A 10,887-nucleotide genomic window follows, 5' to 3' on the forward strand; every position below is an offset into this window, starting at 1 on the left:
TAATCTTGCCACCATTGTAAATTTTTCTTCATAGTCTATACCAAGTTTTTGTACATAACCTTTGTCTACTAACCTTTCCTTGTGCTTCTCGAATTTTCCTTTTTCATTAAGCTTTTTCTTATAAACCCATTTAACTCCTATTCTTGTTTTGTCTTGTGGTAAGTCCACTAACTCCTATGTGTCATTCTTCTCTATGGCTGAAATATCATTGTTCATTTCTTTAACCCACTCTTTCTTCTTAATTACTTCTTCAAAGCGTACAAGATGACTAGACATCAAAGAAAATAATACATGTTCATTATTGTCCTCATCTTCATATATTTCTCTAATTGTTCTAATCTTTTGGTTCCTTAATTGAGCTATTGTAAGGTATGAATCACTACTAGAATACGGACTATGCACTATTTTTCCTTGATTTTCTCCTACTGGTATTGGAACCTCTAATCTAGGTAGTATTTTTCTTGGTTGATCAACATCTACTAGTTCAAAAATATGTGGAGTGGGATAACAATGAGTTGTTCCATTATGTTGTTCATAAGATGACTTATCTTCAAGAAATTTGACAGCAATTGGGTTATACAATTTGTAACCTTTTGATGTATCACTATAACTCAAAAATATACATTTTTTACTTCTATCATCAATCTTTTTCCTTAGCTCCTCGGGTACATGTGTATAAGCTACACTTCCAAAGATTCTCAAATTTGTTTTATCTAGTTTTACTCCACTCCATGCTTCTAAAGGTGTCTTATCCTTCACACTTTTTGTAGGTGATCTATTCAAGATGTAAAATGAACATGCAAAAGCCTCAACCCAATACTAATTTGGTAAATTTTAAGATTTCAGCATACTTCTTGCCATGTTCATGATTGGTTGGTTTTTTCTCTCTATTACTCCATTTTGATGTGGACTGTATGAGGCAATAAATTGTCTATGAATTATTTTTTCTCTACAATATGCAGCAAATCCATTGGAATATATTCATCTCCTCCATCAAACCTTAAGATTTTAATTTTTCTACCACTCTTATTTTTTTGCCATTGCTTTAAATTATTTGAATCTCTCAAACATGTATGATTTATTCTTTGATGAAATAAACCCATGTCATCTAACTAGAATCATCAATAAAAGTTAAAAAGTAGTAGCTCCCTCCATCAGAGTATGTTTTCATGGGTCCACAAAGATCGGTATGCACTAACTCTAGAAGATCTTTGGTTCTATAAGTTGTAGCATTTGGAAAGGAACTCTTCTTATGCTTGGTAATTATGCAACTCTCACAAGGATTATGGTGAACATCTATTACTAGTAGACCTACAACCATTAGCATTTTTTTTGTAACATATCTAGATTGTTAAATGCTAGGTGGCCATATCTAAGATACCATAACCATGTTTCATTTGAATTTTTGACATATTGAGCATAAGCTATAGGCTATTTAACACTTCTCAAATTTAGAGGATATAATCTATTTCTTGTCATATGAACTCTAGCTATGACTATTTTACTTGGTGGTTTGTCTTGGATAATGTAAGTGGGTCCTTTAAAACTAAATTCAAACCCATCCTCACTCATCTAGCCTACACTCAATTGTGCTTCAAATTCTCAACATAATAAACATTATGGATATCTTTCTTTTCATTTTTATTATTTACAAATATGACAGTACATCTTCCTAGAGCTTGAACCAAGTGATCACCTTCTAACTCTATCTTGGTCTTGACAATTTCATCAAAGCTACTAAAATGATTTTTATTACATGGCATGTGATTTTTGTAGGCATTATCCAACAATTGTGTGTCTTCTTTGCTATTATCTTCTACTACTGAGCATGATAGAAGCATTGAATGAGTTCCCTCTTCTACATTGGAAACATTAACTATTCCTTTGTTTTGGTCTGCTTGTTTCTTCCTACACTCACTCTCAAAATATCCATATCTTTTGCAATAATAACATTGTATGTTTGATTTATCAAATCTACCTCTTCCTCTGTTGCTTCTTCCTCTTCCTCTTCCTCTTTGGTTTTGTGACTATGATAAAGGGTGCTCTACTTGGTTTTCAGTAGTATGTCTACTGTCAAATTGAAATGAACTTCTTCCTCTTCTTCATCAGTCCTTATTTCCTATACCTCTTCCTCTACTGATTGTGGCTTGTGTTTTTAAAGAAATCTTCAAAGATTCATTTCTCTTTTCTAATCTAGACTCATGGTTCAACATTGAACCGATCAACTCTTCAATAGAATATGTAGAAAGATCTTTACATTCTTCAATTGTAGTTACCAAAGTATCATATGGTTTTGGAAGCCTTCTAAGAATTTTTTCCATAGATTTTCTATTTGTGACATCCTCACCATAAGCTCCTAGTTGATTCATTAAATCCTTGTCTTGAGACTTGAACTAATCTATAGTTTTAGTATCCTTCATTTTTAAGCTTTCAAACCTTTTTTCTTAAAGTTCATAGCTTAGCATTCTTTACCTTTTCTACTCCTTGATATGCTGTTGCAAGTATCTCCCACACTTGGTTTGCATTTGTTGCTGCTAAAATTTTGGGAAGATGGATTCTTCAATTCCATTAACTATATTTAAAAAAACTCTTGAATCTTTCCTTTTATTCTCTACATTAGCATTCTTTTGCACATTTGTCATTTGAGCTAGTTCTTCTGCACTTAGCTCTTCATACTGAGTTTCTATAGCCTCCCAACAATCTAAATTCTTCAAGTAGCTCTTCATTTTAATGGCCCATATAGAATATTTTTTGTCATTCAATATTGGTCCTTGTGTGCTAGGATTACTTGTGGAATCCATAACTACTTTAATTTATTTTTCCCTTTCTCCTGAGCTAAATAACAAGATTTCTTTTGCATCAAATAGTTAGACACACTACTACTTTGATATAATTTTCTTCTAAGAGAGATTATATACCCTTGGACATTTTTGTTATAGATACTTCTATCTTTGTAGGTTAAACACATATGGTTTAACTTCTTCCTTTATAACTTAAGAACATGAGTAGTTCACCCAAAGCTTTCAAATTTTACTCTAGCAACGTCTTGATCTTCTTCAACTTCCAACTATTAGTTCTCAACCATTACCTTTCACCCATTAGATTTAAACCATTAGCTCTAATACCATATCAAATATTTTTAGAATAGAGGAAAAATAGAGAAAATCATGAAACAACTAGCAAAAAAGATTGTCTATTACTTCCTCATGAATCCTCTTACATTATATATCTAAAAGATAAAAAATAAAGCAATAAAATGGTACCATGATTTGAAACGCAAATCTAGGTGGGAATGTAAAATATTCACCTAACTCATTAAATACAAAAGCTAACTATCTAATATGAAGTGCGACAAACCATAAAATGAGTTCTATATCACTTAGGACTGAAGCTCATATAAAAAAACAAATGACTTATGCAAACCTCAATTCAATTCTATGGAATTTAAAATTAAAACATTGGAGAACATATAACTAAGAGCCTAAGACTGATAAATTCAAATAAAAATAGAAGTAATTGACATTCACATTAAAACCATCATTCAACTATTTAAATAAAAGTTGGACATGTAAAATTATAATTGATTACTATTAAAAATAAATTTGCAACGGTTTAAAAAATAAAGTGAAATGATTCCTATGCCATATAGAATTGAACTTGAAATTTAAAAATAGTTAACTTATGAAAGCCTTAACAAAATATATTAGAATTAATTTTGAAAGCATCATTGAATAGTTAAAGGCATTGGAAATATAGAACAATAGATTTAAAATAGAGAAAGAAGGAACTTCCAACTTATTTTATTGAATAATAGATGCAAATTTATACAATAGCTTGACCCATCAACATTGCCAAATGATTGATAATTAGATTGACAATAAATTCTTCATGATTGACAACACACATAAATTTGATAGCTAACTAAAACTTATGACACCTAACTCAAACACATCTACAACTACAAATTGATGCAAACTAAATCTTTTTGACTGACACCTGAATTGAACATGTGTTGCAAGCAACCCAAACAAGATTTTCCATACGAACAATGATCATAAATTTACTACTAGAATATTAACTCCAACAAAACAGAGAACCAAAAATTGATAAATTGAAAGGAAATTTGAAAGCATTTCCAATCACATTGAAACCATAAGCTACACCAAAGGCTAAACTCCTATGTAAATTTTGGTTGCATTCAAATGGAAATTTTTTCTTATCATCTATAGAAAGTTATCTGGACAAATGTGTAATTCCCTAATCCCGAACATTGGAAGTGAAATTGCATACTCTTAATAGTAAATTTTATATTAAAAAATTGATAGATTGAAATGGATATTCTATCATCTACCATATTTTGGCTTGGCTAATAGAAGACTCTAGATGGGCAAGAGCTAAATTAATGTTAGGTGTTTGGATTTGCATGGCACAATGTTTATTAAATAGATTTGTGATGAAAAATATAGTCCATGAAGGGAAATTAAGTTGACTTCATACATATCAAATGCAACTACATTTTACAAAGTAAGGTGACTTTTAGAAGTATTGACTATTAGGGTTGTGGATACAAAAGCATAAAACATCAATTAAAAACCAAAAATTGAAATAAACTTTGAAAATTATTTAAAAATATATGGAATTCAAATTGTATATCTATACTAAAGTAAAAGACAAATTGAAATGAAATTCAAAAGTCTTAATAATAGTATTGTAACTAACAAGAAAATAACTTATTAAACTATTGATCATTAACATTTATAATTAAAAAAATTGAAATCTTGTGACTATTTAATTGGAAATAAAACAAAAACACTTCACAATTGTCAAAACCTTCCTCCTTATAAAAATGGATACTAAGACCCTAAAAAGTAAAATTCAAACCTTTCTTCCTTATAGTTGTAAACCTTTCAAAATAGAATTGACAACCTAAAAAACTAATAAAATCAAATTATTTTAGAGAGTATTAAGAATAAAATTGAAACCATTTATTAAATAACTAATAAAACACTCAATACACAACATTATAAGTAAATGTAAAAAGCTTGTAATCTAAAAATCAAACCCTACAATAAAATAATAGAGACATTATTTATCCTTACTCATGAAATTGATTCCAACAAAATATGACTTATTAATGGCTTAATCAGTAATAGTTGAAACATAAATGCAAATCCTTGAAAGAACAACTTGAGTAGATAAAATTGAAAAAATGAAATGAAGTCAAAATGTAATAACAGCCACATCGAAAACGCCAAAACGGGAATTGAAATAAACTTTGGAAAAAACCATTTAACCAGTTATCACAAATTACTCTGTGGTAACAAATTTGATGTCAAAAGTATCGCATCTGAGCGTATGGTGATGAGAATTCTTTGCAAAGTGTCATCATCTTTCGAATAGAATTTTTGGTGGAAAACGAAAGCTCCCGCGACGTGTTGGTGCATGCGCACATCGTACATAGCTTTCACTAGTTGACTACTCTTCACTTTCTTAACAATTCAGACTGTGAGAACATTTACTTACTTTTCATTATCATGAGATTGGGAAGCTCCACAGCTGATTTAGCTGAGCTTTGTATGCTAGGATTCAATTTTTTTTTTCTTAAGCTTGGCGTCTTAGAATATAAGTGGGACAATGGACCATTCGACAATTCGTATCTAAATTGCATGGTCACAAAACATTTCGGTAAAAATCTTTATGATCATGAACTGTTTGACTTTCTTAATGGTCTGAAAAAAGCAGGATTCTTTCTGTTGAATTCAGGAAAGAGATGGGAAGGGAATACCAATAATTTTGATGGCCGTGAGCCTTATTCGAGAAATTGGCTATATAAAACCTCCTTTGCTCCAGGTTCCATATCAAAAGAGCACCAATATCTCCACCAAAATCTCATGGACCGAGCTCAGGAGTCAACTGAATCTCTGAGGTGATTTTCCTTTGGAATTGATTTAATATTTGAGTTTGTTCTACTATTCTTAGATTGATTGGATTATTATTTATTTAAATTTTGTAGTTGTGCATGTTCTAATAGTTGTGATGTGGTAATGTTATATTAAGGTTGATATAGTAGTTGAATATGTTTTATAGTTGTGCATATTGATTTAATGTCTAACTTTGTAATAGTGCTAGTTGTTGTGATTTGAATGCTGTTAATGTTAATCAGGAATACTCATAATCAATGGATTTTTATTTTTTTAATCTAACAAGCAATAAATCATTTGATGTCTGATACAAGTACCAAATCAGACTTTATAGACAAGAATTATAGTTTGATGTACAAATACTCATCTATTCTTTTCTTTTTTGTTTTTGTGAACATTTTAGAAAAAAACATGCATGCTGATGTGACATTGTATTTGATGATGTAAACATGAATTTATAGCAATAATCAAGGACCTTGCCAATCAAACAATTGCACTACTATACTTATAGATAAAATATGTTTCTGAAATTTTCATCATCAACATGTTACTATTCAAATAATTGTCATCATAAAGATCTGTTCACTTATTGTCAATCAAACAATTGTTGAAAGTTTAGAATTATTTGTACTTCTCAAATACAATTTTAAAACAATGCTCAACTAATCATACGTAAGCATTAATACATTCTTTTATTTTACTTCAAACAATGTATAGCAATGCGCTGTACTCAATACAACTTAAATTCTAGGGGTGTATATTGTAGCTTAATGCAAGCAAAAAATTAATGGAAAACCTGCTTCTACAGCAATACCAGTGCATGGACATGTCTTTATCCTGTGAATTTATTTTTGGAAGGTACATAGTACTATAGAAATGATTTTTAGTTTAGTAGATCTTTGAAAAGATAAAGACTGCTCTTTATGTTCCATTCTCATTATTTTCTTAGGTCTACCCTAATGATGTCCATATCAACATTTTTTCGGTCTATGATACTAATACAAGTTAAAAGAAAGTAGTTTTAATATTAATTTTACTGACTAGTGCTTGCCCTTATGGCTTAAGAAAGTCTTCCCTTCTTATTATAACATAGTCTTCCCACAGTTAAAATGCTGGGACAAGGGAGTTTTTGCAGTAGAATTCAAATTGATTGCATGCAACTGTCTCACCGAGAAATATATCATACAACTTTTCATGAATGAACTAATTGCAGGCCTATTTGTAGTTCTGAGAACTGCTGAGAATATTAGCCTTAAGAACATTGCTGTGAAGATGTGTCTTAAGGAGAGAATATCAAACACTTATGCAGTTAATGTTTCCTTTAATTTGCAGGCATAAATGTGCAGCATGCTTCAGACAATTTAACAAAGTGGAGCATCTTGTTGAGCATATGAAAATTTCTTATCATTCTCCACATGAACCAATTTGTACTATTTGCAAAAAGCATTGCAGGTTCTATGAATCGCTAAGGGAACATTTGATTGGTATTTTTCTCTTTATCTTTGCCATTATCATGTTGTCCTTATTTTGTTATTTTTCCCTGCCAAGACTCAAGGATAACCATAGGGGTAAAAACTAGAATTTGGTGTAAACTCTTTGGACATTCTTAAATCTAGGGCTTGTAAAGTACTACTGTTTCATGTCAAATGATTTAGGCCTTCTTAATTTACTATCACAAATTGATTATTCGCTATTGTTTAATACAGTGGTTTTGAACTGATCTTGATTAGGTCCATTACCAAAAGCTGAGTGTTCGAAGCAATTTAGTGAAAGGGGATGCAGCTTCTGTCTCAAAATTTTCCCAACTGCAGTACAGTTACATTCTCACCGAGCAGCTTGTCAATCCCTCCCACCATTGCCCCCTGTATGCTCTTAATGAATTTGAAGCTCTTATTTTTAATTCCAAAGTCATATCTACTGCTTTAACACAATGTTTTCATTCCTTGTTCAATGAAAAATGCCCTAATATCCTCTGACAAGTCATTTTAACAATTTAGAATCATTGTTTTAAGAAGTTTACATCCATACAGATGTCTGGACTACAAATTTCCTCAGCAAATAAGAGAATCCAAAAGCAAAACTGGCAGATTCAAGGTGAAAGTTCAAATAAGGGAAATAGTTCTGCCATTGCAATGAGTTGTGAGATGGTGGGTGGTGGTCAGGATGGGTCTATAGATCTTTGTGCACGAGTCTGCTTGGTGGATGAGGAAGAAAATGTGGTCTTCCATTCTTATGTCAAGCCTCCTACTCCAATCACGGACTACAGGTTATAAATTGTATCCAACTTAATATTTTTTTGTGTGTGTAGTCTGCCATTACTCTATAAACTTGTTCTCAAAAATGGTGGATGTTGTGTAATAGATATGATGTCACTGGAATCAAACCAGAACATCTCATGGACGCCATGCCACTGAAGCAAGTGCAAGAAAAAATTCAACAGATTTTATGTAATGGAGAAGCAATTTGGCGAATTCGCAAAGCTGGAAAAGCCAAGCTTCTTGTTGGGAATGGTTTAGATCATGACTTGCAATGCTTGGGAATGGAATATCCTGCCCATCTTATCAAGTAATATGAATTTTTGACTGCACTGATTTGATGAGGTTCAAATTAAGAGCATATTGTGATCATTTACAAATGTTGGTTTCTCAGGGACATTGCTAAGTACATTCCACTGTTAAAGAGTAATAGAACCAGCAATTCACTCAAGTATCTCGCTCAATCATTTTTAGGGTAATTGATTCTGCATCTTATTCGTTTACATTGGCTCTTATATGAACAGGAAATCTAGAAAGATAAATTGGTCTATGAAGGTATTATGAAAAAAAGTCTCAATTTCACAGGATGGTGTATTCTAACTTTTCAATCTGTATGAGTTTGATTACTAGGATTCTGGGATTTCATACTTTTATCAGATTAGCAAATTGTGTATGATTTAGAAATTGAGTTTAAAATATAACGCCAATGCAGATTGATATCAATGAAAAGATGCGTGTTTGTATGTTTTGGCAGGTATAGGATTCAGAATGGCATTGATGACCCATATGAAGATTGTGTGGCAGCAATGCGTATTTACAAGAAAATGCGAAACGAGGACCATTCTCAGTCTGCTTCTCTCAGTGCAATTGAATTTGTTCCTGAGAATGTGGCGTATTCAAGAATGAAACAGAAAGACCTGGAAAAACTGAGCCCAGAAGCTCTGCTCCATATTTCACAATCTGATTTCTACTGTTGGTGCATGGATTCACAAGCAACTTGATTGAATCTTTCATAGGAGAGAGTTTGAAATACAACAATCTAAAATGTATCGTAATTATTGAAGGGAACGCTATTGTACAACCGAATCCTAGAATGGATAATCCTTGTCCTTAGGCTCTTTCCTTCTACATATTAATGTGTATATGCAATATTCCGTCCTGTTCAACAAATAAAAAAATTAATATTTGATTCTGCTGAAGAAAGAAGTGTGTTTTGGTTGTAGATTAATGAAAAAAATTATTAAATAGGTTTTCTATTTAGATATAGTCAAACTGGTGAACTAGAGTAAATTGTAGTTTATGTATGTTTAGATATATATATATATATAGATAGATATTTTTAAAATATTATTCTGTTTTGTTCTGTTTATATTAACAATGTCATTTAAGAGTCAATATTAATAGAAAAGAGACTATTCATCAAAAAATTCAATACATGAATTTGTTTTACTTTCTTCTTTTTAGACTATTCTTTTTCATTTTTCTATATTGTATTTTTTTCTCAACTTAATTTTTTTTTATCTTATTTACTCTCTTAGAACTTCATGCAATACTTTCCTATTTTAGGCATTCATTCTCATGATGGATCTCAAGTGTTGAAGCAAATAAGCATATCAATCTAAAAGCATAGTACATTAATAGACGATAGAAATCTAATAGTTGTGAGTAATTCTTATGATCTATATGTCATAAAGTCTTTGATTGTTACTACTTTTGTTTGTAATAAAATTTAAACATGATTTTAAATAATGAAATAATTTATATTCAAATTTTAAATGTGTTTATCTCATAACTTTACCACATATGACAATGGTAATAATGTTATGCAACAATAATGTTGTTTGTTCATGTTTCAAATAACTATTATTTTTTATATAAAAAAATCACAATCTTTTTTATGTTTAAAAGATTATCCTCATGATATGATAAAGATTAATTGACATAATTTTCTTTTTTACTTGATTTATTTATCTATATTTAATTTAAGAATAATTAACAAGTACATATTACATATTATTCTATGTTAAAAAAAAGGATAAATGAAATAAAAATAAGACAAAAACATATATTATATAAATGATAAGAATAGACATAATTGAAAAGAAGGAAAAAGTTAAACTAGATTCTATTGTTTGTCTATGATAAATTGATTATCTTAAGATTTGGTTGATAATTATTGTGGCAATGTACCATAAGCATGGATGCATTTAAGGAAGTAATATTTGTGAAAGACATATCCTAAGGAGATTGTAAGACAATATTGGTTGATCATGATAAAATATCTATAGTAGAGCTAAATATGTTGTTTAAGATCTTTAGTCATGTGATTATTGGTAAAATTTAGATGTTCTTAGCGATTTGCAATTTTCTTTGGACTATTTGTCAATTCTTATCAAAATTTGTCAATATGAATTTAGGTGTTAAACTTTTCTATTTTTTGATATTTTTAGATTATATGAATATAATATAAAATCAAAATTATATACAAAGATTTTTATTAGGCCTCAAACCATTTTTCACAGTTTCATTAAGTGCAAAAGATTATAAAAAGTAAACAAAGTTACTAAAAACATGAATAAGGTATGTCCTTTCTTAAGTGTACTAAGTATACAATAAATGAACTATTATTCCAATAAAATATTTTCATTATGCTGGCCACTTGTAAATTACCATTTCACATTAATTTTATTCAATAATAAGATAACAACCTA

General features: G+C 30.2%; 1 protein-coding gene across 1 annotated transcript; it reads left to right on the forward strand.

Annotated features, from left to right (window-relative positions):
* The first annotated feature begins 5,891 nt into the window (after window positions 1-5,891).
* On the forward strand, window positions 5,892-9,177 carry LOC149561891 (uncharacterized). Its single transcript, XM_089827924.1, has 7 exons — window positions 5,892-5,926; window positions 7,254-7,405; window positions 7,652-7,785; window positions 8,033-8,187; window positions 8,283-8,486; window positions 8,571-8,651; window positions 8,931-9,177. Exons 1-7 carry the CDS (start codon window positions 5,892-5,894, stop codon window positions 9,175-9,177), a joined length of 1,008 nt encoding a protein of 335 aa, XP_089684050.1.
* The last annotated feature ends 1,710 nt before the right edge of the window (window positions 9,178-10,887 follow it).

The sequence above is a fragment of the Cupressus sempervirens genome, chromosome 4 (assembly GCF_028749045.1).
Source record: "Cupressus sempervirens isolate cs-2001-9-10 chromosome 4, ASM2874904v1, whole genome shotgun sequence".
NCBI lineage: Eukaryota > Viridiplantae > Streptophyta > Pinopsida > Cupressales > Cupressaceae > Cupressus > Cupressus sempervirens.